Source organism: Galendromus occidentalis, unplaced genomic scaffold, assembly GCF_000255335.2.
Source record: "Galendromus occidentalis unplaced genomic scaffold, Mocc_1.1 scf7180000076694, whole genome shotgun sequence".
Lineage (NCBI taxonomy): Eukaryota > Metazoa > Arthropoda > Arachnida > Mesostigmata > Phytoseiidae > Galendromus > Galendromus occidentalis.
Genome location: NW_003804683.1, coordinates 357401 through 381817, shown reverse-complemented (window position 1 = coordinate 381817; position 24417 = coordinate 357401). Strand labels below are relative to the sequence as shown.

At 53.4% G+C, this 24417-nt stretch overlaps 1 protein-coding gene across 1 annotated transcript; it reads left to right on the top strand.

The window, feature by feature from the left end:
- Window positions 1-968: 968 nt before the first annotated feature.
- LOC100908632 (transcription factor GATA-3) lies at window positions 969-23538 on the top strand. The gene is made up of 8 exons (XM_029110524.1): window positions 969-1206; window positions 5725-6004; window positions 10737-10739; window positions 17049-17372; window positions 17639-17827; window positions 19682-19833; window positions 20951-21079; window positions 23104-23538. Exons 2-8 carry the CDS (start codon window positions 5779-5781, stop codon window positions 23536-23538), a joined length of 1458 nt encoding a protein of 485 aa, XP_028966357.1. The 5' UTR covers window positions 969-1206; window positions 5725-5778.
- The last annotated feature ends 879 nt before the right edge of the window (window positions 23539-24417 follow it).

Here is a 24417-nt window from a genome sequence, read left to right as displayed (position 1 = left end):
AACCTCGATGAAGCGCCCTCCCGCATAAAACGCCTCTCCGCATTACCCGGGACTTTCTCCAGAGCTCTTTCGATCGGTTCCCCGAAAGTCAGTCAGAGAGAGGCAACCTAATTCGAATGAACTTCTTTTCGCATATCGTTTCGTCGGCTCAAAACCTCGCGTCTGAATTAAGGAGAACGTTGAGGTACTGTGGCCGATGGCATGGGTTAGCTGAGAAATTTCGCTTCTCTGCTGAGAGATATTCGCATCGATCCCATAACACCGAACCCACCTGGAGAATTCGGGACATTCTCGTGGAATATGGGTTAGCTCAAAAAGTATATTTGAGGTGTCCGAAATTTCTCGCGATCCGGTGTCAAGTCCATTTAGTGCGGAACGCGAGCTCAGGCTGTTCGCTCTAGCGGTTAACCTTCCCGATCCCGATCGTTCTGAGATACTTTGATCGTAAAGCGAAGATTCCTCGAAAAGAAATTCTACTGGAAGTGCTACTTGCTGCCGCCGCTGTGAGCACTAGTGACAGTCCGGCTGCAGCCGTCGGCTGAGCAGCTTTCGATGCTCTTGTGCAGCCGACCAGGGCGATGCTTGGCGCTGGTAGAGCCGCCACCAGCACGACAGTCTGAGCCGTGGCAGCACCGGCTGCCATGGCAGCAGTAGCAGCAGGAGTTGCAGCGTAGTGCTTGTTGGTTGGGTCGAGCTTCAGGTCCCGCCTCCGGCGCATGCGCCTCCCAAGTCCCTCTCTGAGCGAACGCCCGCCCAACTCCGCCCTCAAGCATGAGCCCGACTGAACACAATGGTAGCAGTTTTGTGAGCGCGCCTCACAGATAAGGCACGCTAGATTCTTGAGCCAGCTACAAGCAACAAACCCCGTATGAAACAGTGAGAGTACTCGGGGCTAAAGTACCACCAAATCCGCGATTTCTGTGACCGCTGTGCGACCGATACTTGCAAAGTGACTACGATTGACGTCGCCGACTTCGTCTACTTCTGTGACTTCTGCTGACGCCGCCGTCATCGCCAGTACTCGTAGCTTATTGTTAGTCGCCGATTGTTGTTATTGTTCGCGTTCGGAAACTCCGGCCACTCGGTACTCGTGTGAAGTTGATGGATATTATGTTTTATGTGCTCGATCTCTCAGGATTGCTCAGTTAATCCGCCGTCGAACTAGCGGCGTCAACGAAGCGGCAGAATCGCTGCGAAATAATAGCGGTAAGCATCTAGGTAATCTCTTATCATTCCTAGATAAGGATCCTATCTGTCGCTCCATCCGCGGGCGCAATCCCAATCTCACTCTGAGGGCCCGGGACATTGTTGCGGTATTGCAACCGCGAGGGCAGCTCTGATCTTTGTGGAGCGGCTCGAGTTGACGTTCGAGAAACTCATTTTCTGCTCGCTCAGTTTTGTTCGCCTCAGAAGTCTCAATTCGTGGAGAATCAATGTCTCGGATTCTCGTCCTCTTTTTTCGAGTAGATTATCCAGTCTGGAAAGCCGAAATTTCATGCCGTGCCACTCAACACTCAACATAACGTGCGGGACGTATCCTCGGCCCTGTTCCGTACGAATTCACTAAAGACGCACTTGAAGCCGATTCGCTTTGGCGTGCGTATAAATTTAGATGTCAGGGAAAGAGATGAGAGAGCGATCAAAGGGCGAGCGAGCTTGAGCTCGACATACTGGGTCCTGTCTTGTCCGAGAGCAGCCTCCTACCTCCGAGCTATGTGTCACTTACATAGCGACCGAGTATTCAATCGCTTTCGAACGCGCGATTGATGACATCCATACGAAACGGTAGCGTCACGACCTCGCTCATCGTGAGTCTCCCGGACGAGAAGAACCTCAACGTGCATTGCTCGTCGAGATCCGCGACGTCAGTCCCACGTCCGCGTGAACTCACTATCAACCCCCTCGAACCTCGCGAAGTCATGCGGTCGAACACGTTTCACTTTTCTCTAACGCAAATCCAGTGCGGTGAAGTCTGCCTCTTGACTTGACTTCCGCCCAGCAGTCATCGATTGGGACCACGTCGGCAATCCTCTGTCGCCAATGAATCCCCCGTTGCCCGCGAATGTTTTCGTCTCCTTCAGAAGGTTTCCCGTGATGTCTTTTGAAGTACAGAGCGATGCTTTGTTTCGGAGGCGGCGGCGACAGAGACACTTAGATTCGACGAGGGGCTTCCGATCGTCTATCAATCAATCCCAGCCTGTCCATAGATCTATCAATTCAACTCTCCAGTGATCTGCTTTCCTACATGTACATCTGGGAGTCAGCACACACTGGCGTCGGAAGGTCGCGAGCACGGTCGTCTTTTGAAATCCGAGAACCGCATGCTCTCGATTCTCTCGTTCATTGCTCGGTCGGGCTGCTGGCGGTCGCTCGGGCAGGCAGGCAGGCAGGCAGACGGGCCAGCTAGCGAGAGTAGACAAACAGGCGGACATAAAGGAAAGCAGTCTTCAGACAGAGCACTCTTTACGAACAAACAAGGGCGCTAACCCATTAGCCCCTACAATAGACCAGCGTCATAGGATCTGAACGAGAGAGGCTAAGCGTACAATACAGACGTTTGCTTGAACATGTGCGATGCCGAGACTAAACGATATTTGTTTATTTGTTGATGATAATCAGCGAGACGACACCAATCCGGGCGCGAATTCTTCCGTCGCCAGCACCCTATCGGATTGCCCAGCGACACCCTCGACCGGCTTGGACAGACCGCAACCTCTCGACGCCTTGGGTCGGCCACTTGACTGAATTACGATTCGAGGTCAGAGTCTCGAGTCCGATTCGAGGGCCGGAGTTTTCCCTCCCCGCGTATGGTGCGAACATCTCCATCCGGAGACGAGACCCGAGTTCCGTAATTTCTCGGCGCTGCGCTGCAGACGTCAACCTCGGTCGGCCCATCCGTACCATCATGGGGAACCACGAAAATCCAGTCGGTCATCTCTCTCTGCATTATGTTCATGGTGTCGGCACCGCCTCCTTGACGTGCGTCGCTGTCCTCACTGAGACGGTTCCTGCTCCTGCCCTCGAGCTTGCTCCGGGGAACAGGCGCTTTCATATCGGCGGTGGACTCTCTGTGAGCAGATTCAGCTCAAAAAGGGAGTGAGCTCTCAAAGCTCTGGGATTCAGGCATTTTGAAACGGAGTGGCTGAGCGCATGCAGGGAAGAAGTTCTCATATCTGGTTCCTGGGAGATTCCAATGAGCGAGATGAGCGAGAAATATCCCACAACGAGTGAGAGAAATGAGGACGCTCGGAGAGAATTAGCTGCGCCGCGCAATAAGACTTGGTATCGGTGTCGTTCCACCTGCATTCTCCGATGTCCAGATATACTGCCATGCAGTCTCCTGTCGGAATTGGGAATTTCGCGGGATATTTCTCCGACGCCCTCATGAGGACTCTTTCGTTCGAGATTGTCTTCTCACGAGATTGGAAGCACGGAGTATGAGATCGGCAGCGAGAAAATCGCCAGGCTCAAAACGAGAGAAGAGACGAGCCGACTTGTCGGAACGGTGTCGCACGTCGAGATCATATCTCTCATACAGAGTCCGGCGCAGCGAGGAGCCGCGGTACGGTCGCTCGAGCACCAATTCCGTGAGATCATTCTGTGGGGAATGCAATTTTTTTCAAAGCTCACAACTAATGTACGAATGTTTGTGATTACATCAAACAAACGAGAATGCAATTGAAAATGGAGTCATAATACAAACGTCCTGCTCCCGGCAACACTGCTGTGGCCGGCGTCATCGTGTTCAAGACAACCTCTTCTCATTTTCCTCCGAGATCTCCCATTAAGACAAGCCAGCGACTCGCTGGTCAGTCCTTGGGCTCAGCGTCGCCGCTAGCGCGGACGGGGACCGCGATTTGTGTCTGAGATTCGTTTAGAGAAGAAAAAAACGTTCAAAAAAATAAATAAGAATAATGTTGAACAAACATGGTCCGTAAATGGAAAGGCACTTAATGAACGGAAGGAAGACTGACTGACCGAATGAATGAACGAACCGGAGTGGAAACTCGCGGCGGCGGAATGAAAAATTCGTCGGAGTCGTCGCAGTTGACGCAAACAAGTTCGCTTCGTGTACGCTCACGGTTGCCGCCACTGCCGCTTATAATTCTTACGTCGTCGTCGTTTCTGTTCAACTCCTGCCCTGCCGGAGTCGACGAGGCGACGGTGGCGGCGGCTGCGGCCGGAACGGTCGTCTGAGAGTTTTAGAAGTTTGGACGCGAACCCCGCCCAACGGAACGACAAAGATGACGACGACGTTTGGAAGTCGCTGTCTCGTTTTCGCGTGAAATGCCGTCGTCCAATTATTATTCGTATGATGCGAGGCTTGAATGACTAATGACGGCGACACAGACAAGGAATAACCAAACGCAGCACCTCGAACAGGAGGGAGAGTCTGCCCGAGCGTTTGATCTGCCGGGCTGGGTCGCTGTCCCCGAACTCGTGGTGGCGGTGGAAGGACACGTCGAGGAGAATATCGCTAGAATGACAGATTCACTTGCCACAGCAGAAGCATTCACCCGGTGGACAATGATTTTGTCTGACAATGATCTGATCACCTGAGCGGCGTCTCATCAAGAACGTCGTCAGCAGAATGACCGACCAAGACGGTCGGTCGTCGACGAGCGTGCCACGTTGTGCACCAGGCATGCGTGACCCGGCTCAATTGCGCAATGCACCTGATCGTCCTCTCGTGCTCCCCTCCTCCGCCGTCTTGTTCCCCCTTCCTCACTCACCCACTCACGCTCTCAGAAGTGGATGCGTGCGCGTGTGCGTGCGTGCCTGCCCACTGGGTTCTACTTGTCACGGCTGCTGCACGTAGACGACGGGCTTTCCAGCCTCTCTGCTCTTGCGGTCGGCTGTTGTGGACGACGGTGCTGCTGTCCGCAACACAGGGTCCACGCTCAACGATATTGCCCCGATCACGGCGATGAGAACTTTAGATGGTTTTGAGAGAGTGTGAGTTTATCTATTCGCGTGCCTCATTTCTGTGTATCTCTGTCTGGATACGCGGTTCTTCTCCGCGAGCCGTTGACGTCGCTCGGAGCAAGTCATCGTGTAGCGTTGTCGTCATTGGCGTCTTCCAAGTTCGTCGATTGCGACTTCGTTGAAATCGTAAATCTCATGACTTTACAGCAGCAGCAGTGCTCTTCTATTCTATTGCTGAGCCGAGTTCGACGTCGTAGGACACATATGCCACCGTGGCTTGCCTGTACCGTCGAAAGCATCGCGGCCCGACCAACTGTCGACCGAACGAGATAAGCGAGCGTTTGGAGAAATTATCTGTCGCGCTGTCCGGTGACGCCCGTAAAATATCCTCTCAACACCTTCGGTCCGTTCGGTGTTTTATTCTTTCTTCCCGTCGTCCCGGTGCGATTCCGGACTCCGCTCGTATGCTCAAGCTTTTGACGAAACAATCTCGGGGAAGCAGCAGCCGAAAGACAGAAGATCTTATAACTCGGTGCCCCCTTCGGACACAATCGTCTCTCTTCGGCTCAGAGCGGCGAGAAGCAGTTAGACACGCGTAACAGGTGATCGTAACCGTGATTATCAGCTGATCACTGATTTTATTGCGTACAGCGATCACCAGACTAACAAATCCATAAACATTCGGTGCTGAGAACTTCGAATCATACACTCGATCCACCCACGGGTCCACACGCTTGGTATGAAAACGCAGCGCTCGCTCAGGAGAGTTCGGGAATTTAATTTTTTTTTTTTTTCTAGAAGTCGTAAGAGGTGAGCACGCTTCGTGAAGGAGTCTTGAACTCCTCGGCAGGAATGACGATGGAAGGCTCATCCCCGAGTCATCAAAGCGAATCAGCTGGCCAGCTCCAACAGAACTGGGCAGTGGCGAATGTGGGGGGACAGGGAGTGAGCGGGGCCTACGAACCCAACGAGGACATGGATGTTTTCTTCCACTCGATCGAGGGTAATGCCGCATCATACTACACCACAGGAGCGGCTCGAGCAGCCATTCAGCAAGGATACCGCAACGCCGCCCACTGTAAGTTGGAGAAAGTTTCTTACGAGCTCGGTTGAAGTCGATACGTGAAAAAAAAATCGCCACATCAGGGGCATGCCGAATTCCCCGAAGTTCCCCTCGGGAGAATCCAGTTCCAGGAGTGCGCGTTAGAAATAAATGCGCCGGATGGAAATTTCATGAGCAAACATTGAGAATTCGGGAGGCGTAGACAAGCAGGCTGGCTGGTTGACCGGCCGGCAGGCAGGCAGGCAGGCAGGCCGGGAAGCAGCCAGGCGAGCTTCATTTTGCTTTGGTTGGTCCAGGAGCATGCCGTGTTAAAAGTTAGCCAGGCGTAGAATAACCGCCGGTATTATGTTGAGAAGCACAGAGGCTCCTGCAGAACGCGAGCGGTCGGCGTTCGGTGTCCCCTTTGAGGTCACGACGGAATTCAAAGTCAACTTAACGCTCAGAGAAGATCAACCTGAATTAATTGAGAGATCGTAGTCTTTTCATTCGGTCACTTATACATGAATTCATTCGAATCGAGCAGCTCTCCTTATGCAAGGCCGACATGTCCGTGTGGGATCACAACGACCGCGAACGATCGCAGTCTCTGAAAACAAATATTCGCAGAGCGCGACACGCTTCTTCTATCGGAGATCTCAGACGCGGTCGGAGTGTTGACGCGCCCGAGCTCCAACAAACAGATCGAGCGAGTGTACGCGAACGAACTTGACGGAGAGCGGAAAATCGTTTGGATTTCCATAGTATGCGTCTGACGCCAGTCTGTCTCGTTGTGGGTGGATCGGTCGGGCGGGCAGTCAGTCGCTGAGGCGGCTATTGTTTTCTCGTCCCCGTCTGATGCTAATGCCGACCGCAGAGTCTAAGTCGGGCAAGCAGGCAATCTAGAACGAATCCAGACTCGAGCGAGTCTGCCATCAGTCGATCGAGCCAGCCAGCCAGCGACGAGCTAATAGATCTCTTTTCCTCGCTCTTGTTTTCTTCAAGTCGCTCGCTGAGTCCGATCTGAATAATTCGCGCCACAGCGGATCTGATCTCTCAGATCTCTTCGCGACGCGTCAGAGATCCCTGGAGCGACAGTGCGGAGCAACGTCATAATTCGACAAGGTCATGGACCGGAGCGAGTCGAGCGATCGCACTGGTTTCGAAATCGGCCGAATTCCGTCGGGAAAATCCGGGGTACCCGGAGCGACCTATCAGGGACATTTAGAGGAAAAAATACCGCATCCCACATCGGGCCTGGCTCATGAGCCCTGTGGGCCCGCGGTGTCTTGGGTGCTCGCAACAAGCCCAACTAAAAGTGACCAAACCGAGTCCAGACGAGCCGCAAACTCGGCAAAAAGTAGCTATCGCCACATCACCAGTTGCTGAACTCCGCATTCGTCGCTGCTGCTGCTCATCGACGGCGGCCGGTGGTGGCTGCTCAATTGACTGACGGGCTGGCGATGGGAAAGCCTTCGCTGGCTGGCTCGCTCGCTGGTCCGTCAGTCCGTCCGCCCGCCCGCTCGGGCTAGAGTCAAATGCAGAACAGAAGCTTGCAGATGGGCACCGAACGAAAGGAACAACGAGTGAGCTCCTCGATGAGATAACTCGATTATGAAACATCGGATCCAGGAGGAGCAGATTCGCGGCCGCCAAGATTCGCGGCTGAGGGAAGCGCCCATTGCCACCCCATAGCTGAGTTTAAGCATCAACCCTTCGTTGATACAACCTGCTCGCTCGCTTGCTTGCTTGCGTGACTGCGAGCGTGCCCGCCTGGTGCTCACCAAAAACAAATCAGCCGAATTTCGATCATGTCTGTTCACGCTCTCTAAATAAATTTGCTATCGAGCCGCCTCCACTTTTGGAAGGCTTCGCACTCGAGAACGAGTATCCCCGGACTCTACCGAAAACCGCTCTGGGCGATATTCTCGGGTGAGGCCTCCAGCGGGACCTCGTTAGACCTTCGAGACGGCTTACCGTGGTCCTGCCTCGGCCGGGGCAGCTCTCGCTGGGGTGCGCGCCCAAAACAGAACAGCGACACCAACATAACAGCGATAGATAGCTCCAAGTGTTAAGTGGTCATGTTGTCGATCAGCTTCTGGATCACACACGAAGATCGTCTCTGGTGGCTCTCGCTCAAAGAGATGGTAGGCTAACTGGCCCGCCGGGCGGCCGACCGACAGGACTTGCCTCGGCCGGACAAACGGACGGACAGATCGTCTTCAACGTCCACTGAGGGAAGGAGCGCTGGGCGCTTCAGCGTCGACGCCAGCTTGATGATTAATCGCAAGTTTTGCCCGGCAAAATATGAAATTATGAAAGATTGCTGGCTGGCTCTTCTTCACCGCTTATAATACACTGTCGGACAAACGCCGGCGGACAAACCGACCGAGCAACCGACAGAGCAGCTAGCCGGCCGGCCGACTTAACAAGGGGCCACCCAGGCCTTCACGAACATCATCCTCAGCGTCGTCGACATCGTCCGTTCCTTCGGTTACCTCCGCCGTTCAACAGGCTTGCGGCGACGGCAGCCGATCTCCCAACAATGCCGATTTCTGCCTTCATCGTTCGTCCGTCTGTCCGTGCGTCTGCCGCTCCGTCTCGATCCCTTCGTGAGACGAGAAACTACTGCTGTTGCTGTCAACGAGTTGAGCCGATCGGATGCCCCGTACGGTGCTATCGATCGCAATGACATCATCCAGGTCGAGGGATTTCCCACGCTTTCTCCGGACAGAATTCGTCCGTTCTCCATTTCGAGATCCAATGCTAGAGATTCGGAGATTCGACGCAAGAGCTTTACGGTCCCGGGTACTTTCAGATCCGTTTGACCGGACATTATGAGCGTGCGGCGAGCACCCGAGCGGACAGTGCAATTCAGGCCATCGCAGTGGCGCTCAGGGTGGGTAGGAGCAAGGAATACGGAGGGGGGAACCGAGTACACATAAAGTGCTATCTTATCTCTGGCTCACTCTACGGCAATTACCCAAAAAGCCGCTTTGAATCCCGAGCGGACAAGTTTCGAATGCATTTCCGTTGGCTCGTCGCGGTTCCTGTGCGACGAGTTCTCAGAGAAGCGATTCCCGCCGCGTCTGCGACCATGGGGGAAACTTCACTCCGAGATTCCCTTTAGATATCAATCAATTCATCATGAATATTCGGGAATCGAACGAATTCGGTTACTCTCTACTGTATGAACTGCTCGTTCGAATATTCCGGAATGCAGGCTCAGATTACATCGGTCGCGTGTTAAGCCGCCAGTCTCTGAGAAGGTCTGAATTCTCCTCGAAGCGGAATCGATGACATGTCGCGCTTCTCCTGTCGTGCTTATCTCCGGATGATAAGTCCATGAAGCTTTTACGGCCCGGGAGCTTCTGTCGTTTTTTTTCTAACGGATGCGCTCACTTTCGAGTTTTGTGACGGAACGCTCCTTCCAGAAATCGTACATTCCCCGATCCTAGTCACTCGCGACTTGCGAGTTCTTGCACTTGGGAGATCTCTTCTCGCTGTGGGGGAGCTCCGATGCCTCCGGGGCGATTTTTCTGGGAGGAAAAGGCTCCACCGCGAGTCGGCCAAAAGCGCTCGTGCGCTCCGAGTGAATGTGATTCGCAAATTCACTATAAGTAATAGACCACTTGCAGCTCGTTCATTCGGTCGCGCTGTCTCGGTGGCGCGGGGTCCCGTTCCGCTCACTCAAAAAATAGGGCCGCAAACGTCTGGATGATGTCAGTTTCTGTCGAGATTGGTGACACGACCGCTCCGGAGTCGGAGCAACTGTTTTTTGTTCGACTTCAAACTAATTGGTTTTGACAAAGTCGAGGCCGGCTCGAAGAGAACAGGCCGGCGTGCAGGATACGGACAGAGGGACGAACAGACAGGCAGACTGACTGACGGAGTCAGTCAAGTCCACGGAAGGAAGAATGAGATTCCGTTATTCCGTTCTTTTTCTCATCAGACACTTGCGAGAGAATTTGATGTGGCGTTATGTTGAGCGTGCGCCAGTCCGGGACTGGAAAGATCCATCTAATCGCCTAATCTAGTTAGCCGTCGTGTGCGGCTGCAAAGCGAGCAGCAGCAGAATTCGAGGTGCTGCTCTGACTGCCGCTCCAGCTGCTCTCGTCGTGTGTGTGAGCGTGCGTGAGTCTCCTCTCGGACACTGACCACTCGGAACCAATAGGGCGATAAAATAAGTCGGAATTCGTCGAAAGTCCTAATTATTAGAGATGCGAAGTCGGGTCCACTGGAAGCTCTTTATGGTTATGGCGCTCGTTCGCCGCCCGAAGCGCCCTCAAACGTCTTCCCGAAAGCCTCAATTAGGCGATCCGATCGGACTGGATCGCCGATGTCTCAATTCCGCAGGAGAGCGAGGGAATACGTCGTCAGAACGTGGGTGATAGAATTGAATCATTCATTGCGGGAAAATGTCCGGTGCGGCTCATTGATATGCCTCTCTCGGGGAATTATTGAATATCACTCCACATTTCCACGGGAGTCTTCATTCGAGCCTCTTTTCGTTGACGGGGCGTATAATCTCATTCAGAATCGCATGCGAGATGGAAGGCTGAGGGAGGCGATACGGGAGAGGGTGATGAAGTTACGATTACGACTCACTCGATCCGGTGATCCGATGATGAAGACAAGCTCAAACAGACAGATAGACACTCTAGCTCTGGAGAAGAAACGATGCGGGTATCTTTCAATTTGGCGTTCATTCTGTTGATTTTTCTGTTAAACGAAGTGACGGTCAGACGGACAGGCATTGCCGCGCCGGGAGCAGGTAACATCCCCACGCCACCGGTTCCGGCCTTGGGTGCCCCACGTATGACAAATTGCTGCTAGTTACTGACGAACGAACGAACGAAGAAGCGAAAATGCGAGTGAGCGGCCAAGAGAGGCAGCGTCGAGCGCCCATCATGTTTAGGAGCCGATCTTCAGCATTTTCATCGGAGTAGTTCGCTCTGAAGTCAGCCAGTCAGCTAGCTATTAATGGCCTCTGGACCCAACCAGGCAGAAAATATGATTTTAAAAGATGTTATTACGAGAGAACCACCACGACGCCCCTCGCTCTAGACGTTGGGTGGCCTGGCTCATCGTCGTTGGCGTCGGCGTCGTACGTCATGTATCATCAACGTAGCCACGTATACACACTCGGACCAGGGATATTCAACGTGTGGATACCTTTCAACAATTTTCCTTTCACTCGAGCGAACGCCAGTCCGTGACCTGAGGGAGAGCGACGCGATTCCCAAGCCTGGTTGGGAAACCGCTATGGCGACTGAGGACGAAGATCCCCTGGGGAAGTCCTGAAATTGCGTGGAAGTCTCACTTCGAAATGGAACGTGATACCCTCGAATCGTGTTCTCGAGTTGTCGAAAACGAGGCAAGCCGGAGGTGGTTTCCGAGCTTTTGGTGTTGACAGCCATGACGGTGGTAAGCCTCGCGTCGAGTCGATAAATCGCTTGTTTGCGTGTCCGGATTGGAGCTGAGGTGAAAATTCGACGTTGTCGTGTTTACTGCGGCCGCCGTCGCTCGTCCGCAGTGGCTCGCTCACCGGAAAAAAAAATATATATGTTTCTTTGTGTTTGACATTCGTTGGAACGTCGACTTATCCTGTAATATCCGTGTTACACATTGTTTACATAGCGCGTAAGCTGGGGCGGCTCGCTCCATGAAAAGCAATGCAAAGCCGAGAACCATGCGCCCGGGAGATTTCCGAAGCTTCCTGTTTCCCGCAGTTTCCGACGCTATTTCTCTGTACCGGCTAGCCCGCATGGCGACGAGAGCCGAATTTGAATGGAATTTTTGTTTCTTTTTTTCTCCTATTTCAAAATAAAGAATCACCTGGAGTTCAGCATCCGAGTTCCCCGCAGCTGTCCCTCCGCCAGGGCTGAGCGCTGCTTGAAAAAATGAACGAATGAACGAACGCGCGGTTGAACGGTCGGGTGAAGCGACGGAGGAATGGCTCCAGGGAAGGGTGTCCTGAGAGTGTGCTCCAGCGTCAAAACACTAATTACACCCTCAGCTATCTGGCGCACTCTCGGATATCGATTTCCGATCCACCAGATCCGCCGGCTCGCTCCCCACAATGCCCGTCGTACGAGGAGGCGGCCACTCACTCGTCGGTGTTCATGTGGACGGATTCGGAACAGGTGAGACTTTGGGGACGCCGATCCACAAGGTCAAGTGGCTTGATCCACGGCCGAATCCGGTCCAGATACTGCGGACTTCCACATCATCGAGCGAGGCTCGACCTCGAAGCGCTGGGGCTCTTCCACCGGGTCCGGCGGGGTGCTCCGGTGCGAAATTTGATGAAAGCATAAAAGCCGAGAATATAAAGGGAAGACGAGCGAATCAATGTATAGGATGCAGAGAGACGCCATTCGGCCACTGAGGTAATATATTTTATACCGTTTTATGAAGTTGTCGTGGGGCCGCGGCTATCACGACATACGACGGACGGATCGACCTTCTTCAAGCTAACTGAACAGCCGGACGGACGGCCGGCCGGTCGGTCGGGCGACCGGATAGTCGAAAATGATGAGATGCGATGGGACCAGCGCAATGGCCGCCGCATCCAATGCTTTCGATACGTCTCTCCACACCCGAAATCGGCGACTGACGTCGACTCTGGAACTGGAGCCACCGATGGTGCTGTTAGCAAATTTGCTGCCGAGCGTTTTCGGACGAATTCGTCTCGGCGTGAGATTCGGGGCTCGGATCGTCGACCATGAGTGGGGGAGACTGTTTCCGAAGCCTCGGGTGACGGTTCTGAACGACGATAGCGTTCCGATAACGCGGCCGATTAGGAAGGGAACGATCCGAAACAATGACCACCTTTCCATTTGTATGTCGAGCGATGGCTCGATTGGTCGGTTGTTGGCCGGGTTTTCCACGGTTTCTCTCCATTTGCCGTTTTGGGACGGCGTCTTCCACCGTCGGAATTGCTCCTGGTGGAACGATGCTTTCTTGAGTGTCCTTCGCATCTCGGGCATTTTTGTAATATTTTGTATTTTTGGGTTGCCTCTATCCTACCTTCCGTAGCGAGAGCACGGCGAACAGGCGGCAGGCAAGCTAGCTAGACAGCAAGCCAGTCAGTCAGTCAAGGGAGAATTAAGCCATTACTTTTATGTTCCTCTTCTGCTGCTATGTAAGATATATTACCTCGCTTCTCCGGCTTACCGGCGTCACTTGACGTCGGCCACGGCGGCGGCGGCGGCAGCAGCACCACGGGCACAGCAAGAGCTTGTTGATAGTGTGTACATGCATACATGGCATGGGCACGTACCATTCAACGCTCACCACTTGGGGAACGAAGTAGACGAGCTCCGAAAAGCCGGCAGCCTGCACAACGGAGCGTATGCTCATAAGCACGCATAGATCGACAGAAGTCTCCAATGGGACGTCCATTCTATCGGGGGCGTGTAGTCCGAGATCGACTCAGAAAGAGAAGAGACATATCCGAGACTCGATATAGTGTACGTCCGAAACAATAATGGTGCATATTGGCTCAGGCGATAAGTTCCAAGCGAACGGGCATGACAATATTAGGCACGAAGCATTGGATACGAGCTCGGCATGGTCTCCGAGTAGACTGAATCAGGCTGGAAGGCAGAACAAATTCGACAAGGACCATCAATTCTTCGTTGAATGACTGTGACTTCCCGGGGAAGAAGAACCGTCCTCGAATCTGGAAAAGCTGTTCTCTGGGAAATGATGAGCAATGCAGCATCGATTCGTTCAGATTCGTCCCCGGAGGAGCGAGAGGAAATGTGGGAAAACACCGAGAAGGAAATTTTTCGAATCGGCTCGTTCTCTAGAAAGCTGGAATTGAAGTTCGTCTGTGAGATGTCCATTGGACTCAGATTGCCGCAGCGTGGTTTCCTCGGATTTGTTCGCTCATTTCAGAATCGTCTTCCCACGGTTTCGCCTTGACTCTTCACGCAGGTTCCCTCCTCTAATCCAGCGGAAAAACGCCGCTAATGATTTAATCGCTCATAAGAACTCCTGATAGGAGCTGCTTCCCGTGTCCTCGAGATATGCCTATGCTAGAGCCGGCGTTGGCGTCGGTGGTGTTGACCAGGATGAAGTGATTGAAAGGTCTCTTCGTTCCTCCTATTCTGTGCTTTGGCGCGTCGAATTTAATGAATACCTCAGCGGGAATTTATTGGTTCTGGGTGTTCACGATCTGTCTGGCGTGTTGGGTTCCTCGGACACGGCGTTCGAGGCCCTTGACGTAGTACCGTGGTCGCCGCCGCCATCGTCGCCGACATCCCCGCTGGTGCTGTTGTTGTCGTTGTCGTCGTCGACGTCCTCGTTGCCTTCGGTTGGCTTCAGCAACTTCAACAACAGCAAAACATCTCACTACATTTAGGCCATTTAGGTGGATTTATGGCGCTCTTAATGTGCCTTCTGTAATGTAATATCCTCTCAACTCAATGTCTCTATCCGGCGGCCGGCCGAACGCAGCACCAGCGAACGGACCGTGCGGACGAGCGGATGGACCGGCCTCCCGCCTCCAGTTGGAGTCGAGCAGCCGACAAAAATCAAACTTGAGCACCTTAACACAAAATACAACGATCTCCTATTTGTTAGGCATGATTGCTCCCCTCAAAATGACCGACAACATTGTTGTTGTTGAGCGGGCTCGTGTCCGAAAGCTTCGTTTGGAGCTCATGGCTGCCTTTAATATTACACCAGCGATTTGTTCGTCCACTGACGCCAGTATCGGCGCTCCGGGATGTTCTCGCAGTGCTCATAAATCGAGGGATCCTCAACCATGCTTGCTGATTGAGCCTGACAAGGGTCAGCTCGGAGGCTTCGATAAATACGTCTGGACCAGTGATTTTCACCTCTGGACTTACAATTGAGATTCGAGGTCCGAAATATGTGTTTCCCAGAAAGCGACGTACTAGAGACGCAGTAGAGTGATACGGGAGACGACTCGCTGTACATTGGGTCGCCGCGGGTAAAGGAAGCCATCGAGTCGTGGGAATTCCCCTTCCAATGCCCCACTTTGCTCGGATCGGGAACTTTCGAGAATCGTGAGGATAACGCGGGAGATTTTGAGCAAAGAACGGAGAATCCCTACGGAATTGTCTCGGGCGGTTTGTTATCGTTTTTGACGACGTCACCGGCGGCGACTTGGCAATGTCAGCGGTGGCGGCTGCGATGATGCTGAGGAGTCGGAGTGAGTACTTTGGTTGCTCGCTTGCCCGCTCGCCGCGTTCGCTCGAGCAATTACCGCGCTATTACTCTAACATTGAGTGAGACATTCGGTTTTATTTATTATTATTGTTATGGACTGACTGAAACGAACTGCACCAGCAAGTCAACCAGCCGACCAACCAACCAGTCGTGGTGGTGGTGGTGGCGGCAGCGGCAGCAGCAACGACAGTACGTACGCGAAATGTCTTCAGCAGCAGCGAAACAGCAGCTTCGGACAGTTGCCATCCGAAAAAGATGAAGTTATTATATCAGAGTCAGTCAGTCAGTGAGTGAGTGAGTGTAGCGCATAACTGCTTTTCTGTCTTCGTTGCTCCGGAGAGACCAGAAAGGCCGCGTCCAAGACACGAGAGGAGCGACGCAGCGGCAACGAGGGCAAGAGCGCAAGGCGCCGGTCAATGCCGTAGAATATTCTCTGATTATTTATTTTTATTGCCAAGCGCTTGATCACCCTCTCGGTGCTCCACGTTCGATCGAAGCTCATGTCCGAGCTCTCTGGCGCGTTCCTGCAGCCGCCTTCGGTCGGATGTCGACCGGGATGATTGAAGGGCAACACCTCATGCCCCGGGCAGAGGACACCCCATGGAAGAAGCGAATAGAATATTCTGCGGATTCACCCATCGAAGGATTCAAGGGTACGCCGAGAGAATCCCTGGATCACTTGGGTTTTTCCTCCGGAGACAGGAGAACCGATCCTCCCACGGTTCCTAAAAGATGTCGCACTTTTCGTCCCGACGCGCGCAATGTCTCAATAAGACTTGTGAATTGTTTCATCGTTGTCAGCTTGTGACTGATTGAGTGCTCCCTCCGTCGGCAAGTGTTCGTATGATACGATGTGTGTGTGAGTAAAAGCTACGCGCATGTTAACGTTGATCGAATGTTCGCTGTTGACGTTCCGCGGAGCTGCCGCCGTCCTCTGTAGGTGGTCCGGCGCAAATGATGACAGATCACTGTGGCATAATGGGGGCTCGACCGGCTGTCTTGCTCACTCACCCGCCCGCTCGCTCGCCGTCCTTCCCGGCAGGTCTGGGCGCTTGTCAAGGTGTTTACGCGCCTCCAGCTCCCCATTCCATCTTTCATCCGTTTATTCCGCCTGTTCGCTCGTCTCCTCCTTCTGATGTTGCTCCTCGACGGCGAGCCGGCGAATAAGATCAGCAATTTTTCAACCTCGTCCTTGCGAGAGCTCCAGCTGCGGCTAAAATGAAGCAAAACTCTGCATAAACCGCGGAACCTCAGCCCGAGTCGGCAGACCGAATTCCGGAAGGTCCTCCCGAGGTTAATTATTCACCTCATAGAGACACTTTCCGTATCTACCTAGTGTTTCCTTGAAAGTCTCGGAAAGATCCGGAGCCGCCGGGGAGAGGGCTCGCTAGTCTGAAACTCGAGCGAACGAGAACGAAGAATTAAAACACGAGAACTCTCGCTCTGCTAATGAAGACCGAAGATGAATGAAAACCGCTGGTCATCGCATCTTCTGGACGTGGTTCCGTGGTTTTTCATGCATTTGTTGTTTGCTCCAACTCGCTACAGCAAGCTCAAACGCTTGGTTTTCCCCTCGTGCTCACGCACCCGAACGCGTATGTACAAGCGCGTTACCAACCAAAGTCATTAGTGAATATTCGTTTTGAGAAGAGATGATTAATAAGGGGGGCGATAACTCTCTAAATGAACAGCGGTGCTCTTTGACTCCGGGCGGCGGCCGCCGCACACTTTCAGTTTCACTACTCCCACTTGCTCAGTCTTCGGATTCCGAGCGCTCACGGCAGAGTGTCGAGTGGCTCACCGAGATTCCTGAAATAGATCCGATCGCGATCCTCCTTGAATCGTGATTTATTGACGATTGTTCTTTTTTTTTTCTTTGCAGCACGGAATAACATGGTGCGGCCACACTTCCCCACACACGTCCCTTGGATACCGGATCCATCGGGAAAACCGTTGTCGTACGCTCACGGCTCATCGTGGTTTCCTTCAGTGAACGGATCGAAGCCTCCACACTCTCCGCCGAGCGCGGGGTCGGCACCGTCTTCGCAGTCGTCACATTCTAGTCCTCACCTGTTCACATTTCCACCGACACCACCGAAAGACGCGACGCCCGACCCCTCGGCAACGGCACTTCCCGCCGACTACGCTTCGTCGTCGAGTCTCATCGACGACGTGAAAACATCCTCGTTCAAACAGCGGAATGAAGGTTCGTTTTTTGCCCATTCCTACTACCAGAACGCGTCGCCCTACCCGACCAGCGGCGAGATCAGCAGTTACCACTCTGGCTACCACCAGACGTTGTTGAACTCTGTCAAGTCGATGCATCAGTACACTTCGGGATACGGCAGTCCGACGTCGAAACCCAAGAATAAGACGCGATCCAGCGCCGGTAAGCCATTCTACTGAACTTGTCTCACCTCTCACCTATCACTAACACTCTGGCTTTCTCTTCACTTGCACGCTTTCGTACAGGACGCACCACCGATTCGCGTTCGACACCGGGAAGTTCAGGACTGTGCAGTCCGCCTGTTGGCGTCGTCGGAACTGGGCCGGTGTCGGCCGAAAGTGCGGTGTTGTCTTTTCCGCTGGAACAAGGCTCCTACTTCTGGGGTGGACCCTCAGGTCCGGGGGCACAACGATCAGAGGTTTCATCGTTCGGAGGTAAAACTTCACACCGGCACGGAGTATGCCGGTCTGCATCGGAAAACTCGTTTTTGTTTCCGTTGATTGTCCTCTCTTTTGGTCATCTCCGCATCCTCCCGAACCGAATCCATACGAATCAGATCCTCATGCAAAGGTCATGACAACGCGAATTGAGGATCGAATCGAGATCGGGACGATTGTCTTTCTCGTAGAGAGAGCCCGGTCCTCGTCTCGGTTATCCCTCTGGAATCCGGTACGAGGAGAACCTCCCGGATTCCAGAAAACTTTTCTTTCCGGACCGGTGTCCGACCCGATTGTTTGTGTTTTGTTCCGTGTGGTCATTCCCTTCGTTCGATATGGTTTCATTCCATACCGTAGTCGTAGTGGTCGACTTTCCCAGTATCGACGATATTTCAGTCGAGTGACACGAGACAGGAAAATATTTCTCTTTTCCCGCGAACCATTCCTCATTCGAAGCCTTTTACGAGACAAAACACTAGTTTGTTTTGAGAGTCGAAATTCGTCTCCGGCAAATCCGAAAAGCGACTCGCGGCTCCGTGGGTTGAGGGGCGTAGCCGATTTACCGAGGCTTCGATGATTTTTTTCTTTATATTTCTCCTCTTCTATACACGCTTGATGGATACACAAAGTCGTGGCGGTTTTGTTTTTGGCGGAATCTTTGTGTTCCGCGGCTGTTACAGTTTGAATGCGTTGTTCTCATATTTACGGCGGCGGCGGCGGCGGTGACCTGGCGAAGTATAGATTTATACGCCGGCAGACGAGGCATGCGAATCTCGCCCATCGCCTTCGACACCACAACAAAACGGAAAAGGAGAAACAAAAAAAAACTTGAATGGCCCGTCGAAACCTTAAACAACGCGAGTCGGAACGCGGCCGAACGGCCTGCCTGCCTGCCGCTCCGTCGGCGACACAACAATACGGGGAGGAACGCAATTAAGAGAAAACCTGGCTTTTGTTAATCGAGCGCCCAACCACTTGAGGGGGCACCCAGTATGTTTACTTGAAAATTCGTCCTGAGAAAGAAGTAACAGCAAAGGGAACATTCGCGGGCCGCCGTCGCCACCAGCGGTATTCCGATGTCGCGATGAGAAGTTGATCATCGCTCGCTGCCGGAACCCGCGCGAACAAGACCCGCCGGAGGAGCTTGTCAAGACATCGCTGTTACTAGCGAACAGATTAATGTCTGAAGCTCTTCTTCGTCGTCTCCTCTCAAAGAGCTGGAAAAACCCAAGAAACCCGAGATCGCAACCGAAACAAACGATTTCATTGTGCGCTCGTTCGTAGAACGCGCTAGGTACATCTACCGACCGGCTAGAGTTCCGGAAACGACGACATATTTTTCCATTCGCAAGCAAGCATCACCGAGCTTTCTGCATTGCGTGTACGAGCACCGAACGCTTCACTTCGCAACGAGCGCCCACCGCAAGCTAGAGATCGACGCTTTGAGAAATCCGTTCAACTTCCGGGCCGTTCTCCAGCAGCGGTCCTCTCCTCTATCTCTCGACTCACACTCACCCGACTCACTGTCACTGTTTTCCTCTCGTTCGCTTCTTCTGTGGAACACTCTCGAAAGAGTTTTTGTCGTCGGAGACGACCGGTATAATCGACGGCTTTGTTTGAGCAAATGTTTTGCTAAGGAGAAAAGTTTCTTCTCCCCGACTGACAATGTTGTCTTCCCACTCTCTATTCCCCGTATCCCTCTCTCTCGGGGTCAGTGCATGAAACCTACCTACCTTCTCGAGTTCCACTCATTTGTTACCCTATCAGAAAATGTTCAGTTACAAGGAGACGCGCGTCCAGTGCGTACCTGTGGACGATGACGACAATTCTAACCTTTCTTTTTGAACGCAGAGGGCAGAGAGTGCGTGAATTGCGGTGCAACGTCAACCCCGCTATGGCGGCGCGACGGTACAGGACACTATCTATGCAACGCATGCGGTCTCTACCACAAGATGAACGGTCAAAACCGACCCCTAATCAAGCCCAAGCGAAGACTGGTCAGCGTAAGTACATTTGAGCTTGTTTTTCCACCGTCTCTCAGACGCCGTCACGATGTTCGACGTCGATTTCCCGACGCAATCATCTTATTATAGCTGATTATATTTATCGATCGACACGGCCTCGTGCAGTGCTCGTGTTTATGCACAATGCATTCTGTTAAGAGCCGTGTTCATCATCTCATCTCACGTAGCGCGCAACGTGACCACATTACAAGCGGCCGGAATAGAGGATCATTATAAATTTAAAGCGAGTTGCTGTAGCCGTCGTTTCTCCCCTCTTTTGCTACTGGTCTCGGGCGCTGTGACTCTTTTCGCCGGCCGGCTGGTTGGTTGGCTGCCTGCCTGGCGGACAGGCAGCCCGCCCGCTTGCCTGTTCGCTCGCGCGGTACTCAGTGAGCTGGGCTTTGCTCGAATCATACAGGCGCGGGTTCAGCAGCAGAGCGGGTCTGCTGAGTACAAATTGTCAGATCATAAACTTAAACGATCCTGAATTTATTTGAGAGATGTCTGTGATCATCCGCCTTCCGGAGTGAAGACCCACAGCAGATGAGCGTCCGAGTCGCTCGAGAACTAGGTATTCGATTCGAGCAGTGAATGCGTCGGCAAATAGGCGTTTGGTTGTTACATGAATGTGAAACCGACAGAGAGGAAGAATATTCGACGGATGCCCGCGAATCCGACCTCCTCCCTCTCCTTCTCGTGCAATATTCGCGGAGTCTGCAGCGATCGATGAATCATACATTTCTTTGATCCTACGAAAAACGCGGATTGTCCTAGTTGAATACGAATCGAATCCTCGTCGTAGATGGACACGCGCCGGATCGGTAACGGTGTCGGCTCGATGAGCGTGAGCCTGTCTATAAATTCCAAGCGGGGAAAAAGCGAGAAACTACAGGGGGAGATGCGCGGCGGACGGGAGGTTATTAAAATTTTAGAGCCCGGGTTCGGTCCCCGGAAGATGTGCGGGCCGAGCTACCTCGGGGAGAGAATCGTAGAGAGCAACATTGTCTCTTCGTCGAGACTTCCTGGATAGATGATCTCCGGGAGCCCTCTCGCTCAAAACTAGGAAGCTAAAGATTGGAAAGATCGTCCATCTAACGAGTTTTTTTCATTATTTCAGCAATCGGCAGCTCGTCGAGCTGGTACCTCTTGTGCCAACTGCAAGACCACGACTACAACTCTATGGCGACGAAATCACAACGGCGAGCCCGTTTGCAACGCTTGCGGACTCTACTACAAGCTGCACAACGTGAGTTCTAGCACTCTCCATTCAAAAGCTATCTTACTTTAGGAAATCCACGAAGAGTTCCGGCCGATCCGAGCCCTCTGGGTTGGAGGGAGATCTTCTCCCGGGCCCAAGGCCGCAAGCGGAAGTACTGAGTGAGAATAGGGTCGGCCACGGGTCGGCAGCCCAGACGAGATAATTGTGGCAGGGCAAGGAGTTCGGGGCAGTATTCTCGCAGTTGCTAGCTCCCCGAGCCCCGCGCCGTCACATGGAATTCCCTCCGTAGTATTCCCCGATCCGAACCCGCGGCCGCCGCCACTGTCATAGCTCGCCCGCTCTCTCAGTCAGTCAGTTAGTCGGACAAGTGGAGCACTGCGGCCGAAAACCTGTGTGATTAGTCCACTCCATCATCATCGTTGTCTCCATCACGATCATCATCGTCGTCGTTGCCGGCATCAACAGTCGGTGATCACTCGTGAAGGTGACGTGGTCCCTGGTGGAACTGAATGAGACATTATGTTGTCCAGAGCCGCCGCTGTTGGTGCTCAAGCCCTGAATCAGATGTTACCCTGGCGTGTGCCATTCTTCTGTGGCGAAGATTTCGAGGATAACGTTGACTAAAAGGTGTTCTGGGTCGCTGGCGCCGAACCCCTGTAGGGCGACAACAAGTTCTTCAAGACGGCATGCTCTGAGCGTGATTTACGTCGACGTCATCTGAGTGCTTTACAACCTGAGGGGTAATACCTTGTTGCGAAAACATATGTTCATGATGTTCTCGTCGTGGTCGCGATCGTCGTCATCCTCGTTTTCCGATAGCTTGGGTTCTTCGTTCGTTCGTCCGTCCGTCCGTCCCAAACGCCGTAAATTAAGAGACGGATGTCAACCGTAGACGACTTTTCGGTCTCTCGGAAATCACAGCGATCCACCGTCCGTCCGTCCGTCTCGGCTCTGGATGAGACGAGGATGGAGTTATTGCTCGTCCGAGAAATTCCGCGATCCTAAAACTCAGAGCCCGGATCCCGACTCGGATTCGGCTCGAGCCCCGAGGAGACCGTGATTCGATGGAGTGGGCTTCTCCTTGTCGGAAAGCGGCGTGACCTCCGTGAGATTCCCATGGGTTTTAAGAGCCCACCGCCGAGGGCGCACGCCCGGGGATGGGGAAAGAAGGCGCTGAGGGAAACTTCGACGACGGCGTTTGCAACAAACATATGAGGAACACTGGTCGCCTTATGACTGACTAAAGAGCGAGGTATCCGCTGACTATGAGGTAACCCTGTGAGAGCGCAGCGGGCCCAATTAGAAACACTGAAGTAGCGAACGGAGACAGTCGCGTCGCCTCGCAGCGGGACAAATGTCTCCTGCAGCGCGACTTTATTAGATCAAGTCGAAGTCAAACATTTGGTTAGGGCCATGAGCCGGCCGGCCAGCCAGCCAGTCGATCGACCTCGACGTCAGTGAGTCCCCCAAGAAACGAGGAAGGAAGCGACAAACTGTCTCGTCAACAGAAGGCTTCATGCCGATTTTCCGTCTTGCCGAAATCGTCGCCGAGAAGTCGCCGAACTAGCGACCGAGTGAACTATGCGAAACAAACGGGCGATCGAGCGACCGTCCAAGTGAGCGAGTGAACGAACCAACCGAGTGCCTATGTGTGAAATTCCCAGCCTCCCGTCGGAGCGGCCACCATGAATAATTCTCCGCTTAATTTACATCGACTCTGCCCTGGCGGTGCCGATTCGTTCGTTCGTTCATTCATTCGTTCAACCACTCTGTATAATGGTCGTCGCAGCACTTCTACACACACTCGAACTCGACGATGTTTACTCTCGAACTATTTGTCCAGGCCCCTGCGTCACACTCCGACGCCACCCCGGTTCGATATTGACAATTAGCTCGGCTTCCCTGATTTTTCTCCTCGGCATGATATTCAGTCATAAAATCTTCTGCCGTCGAAAAGGAATTTTTATTCCTCGGGGAAATATATTTTTATTCGTCGGAGACTCTCCCGAATCCTGTGGATCCTAACGCACCCGTTCTCTCTCGATTTCCAGGTGAATAGACCGCTCACGATGAAGAAGGAAGGTATCCAGACCCGGAACCGAAAATTGAGTTCGAAAACCAAGAAGAAGAAGTCGCCCGGCTCGGTCATATCGCTACCCGATTGCCTGAAGCCGCTGAGTGACAAGTCGTTCCCGAGCTTCTCGCCGGCAGGCCAGTTTTCCATGGGCATGAACCATTACATGGGCCACCAAGGAGCCCAGTTCCCCGTGTCGATGGGCAACTCGTTCGTTTCGTCCAGTCCGATAACTCAACACATGGCGTCGACGGCATCGCTGAGCTCGCAGATCAGTCAGAGCATCTCGTCAAGCATCTCCGGAGCGCAGAACGCCGCCCTCAACTTGGGCTCGAGTGCTGGCTCGGCTCTCAACTCGATGGTGGGCGCTGGATCGGCAGCACTCAATTCCATGGTGGGCGCAATGGCATGAGGCTTCGAAGGCAGAAGGCCACACTGCAAGTCGGAATAGTGAGATGACGTCGGATGAGCCACGCATTGGAAACTGATCTCGCGAAGGCGCCCACCCGACACCCCCTCCCCCATATAATGTACAGAATGGTATTTCGTCGTGCTTAGTTGACGAACGTCGTTTGACGAGAATTCGACGCGTTATTCTGTGTGAGGTGCAGCACCACGAACCGATTGGGACGGTTCGAACCGACGCGCTGTGGCCGCGTCGGCCCTCGGGACGCATCTCGCGTTCCCCGTCGCCGCCGTCTCAAGAAGATCAGCCGAAGCAGCAGCAGTACCACTACCACCGGATGGATTTGCGGTTCTTGCGGCCGCAAGCGGTGGTCAGAGGATCGTCGACCCGGCCCACCTTCGCCGCGGTCGACACTTACAGAAATTCACTTGAGAAGTGTCGTGGGCAATCCTCGTATTTCAAATGATTGAATCCCATGAATGTTCCTAATCCATGGATTCGTGCAACGTCATTGCGAGGGCCGCGGACCTCCGTCGAAGTGAAGCTCCACGTGCAATAGTGCCGGCTACGGAGCACGGATGGCTCGAGCACGTCACGGAATTCAAAAAACAGATCGACCGACCGCCCGTCCGTCCGCCCACCTGCTCCCCGCGCTCCCGAGCGGTCCTTCGAGCTCCCGGTCGGAGAGATCCCTGCGTGAACCTTCGCGCGACAGAGAGAGTCCCAACTCGGACGAGCGAATGTGAGCGGGACCGGGAAAACAGGGGACGGGCCTCGACGCCAGGAGCAGTACGTCCAGTGCAGCGTCGTTGACTCGCACCAACTCTGAATAAGGGAATGGTTTCAAGTTCAAGTCAGCGCTGCGTTCGTAGTCGGCTCGGATGA

What these genes read in the sequence shown, in the direction of transcription:
- LOC100908632 (XM_029110524.1), top strand. Translation starts at nt 5,779, where the DNA reads ATGACGATGGAAGGCTCATCCCCGAGTCATCAAAGCGAATCAGCTGGC. An exon ending in GTTCAAACAGCGGAATGAAG is followed by an intron (nt 17,373 to 17,638) that starts GTTCGTTTTTTG and finishes GCTTTCGTACAG; the next exon opens with GACGCACCACCGATTCGCGT. An exon ending in CCAAGCGAAGACTGGTCAGC is followed by an intron (nt 19,834 to 20,950) that starts GTAAGTACATTT and finishes TCATTATTTCAG; the next exon opens with CAATCGGCAGCTCGTCGAGC.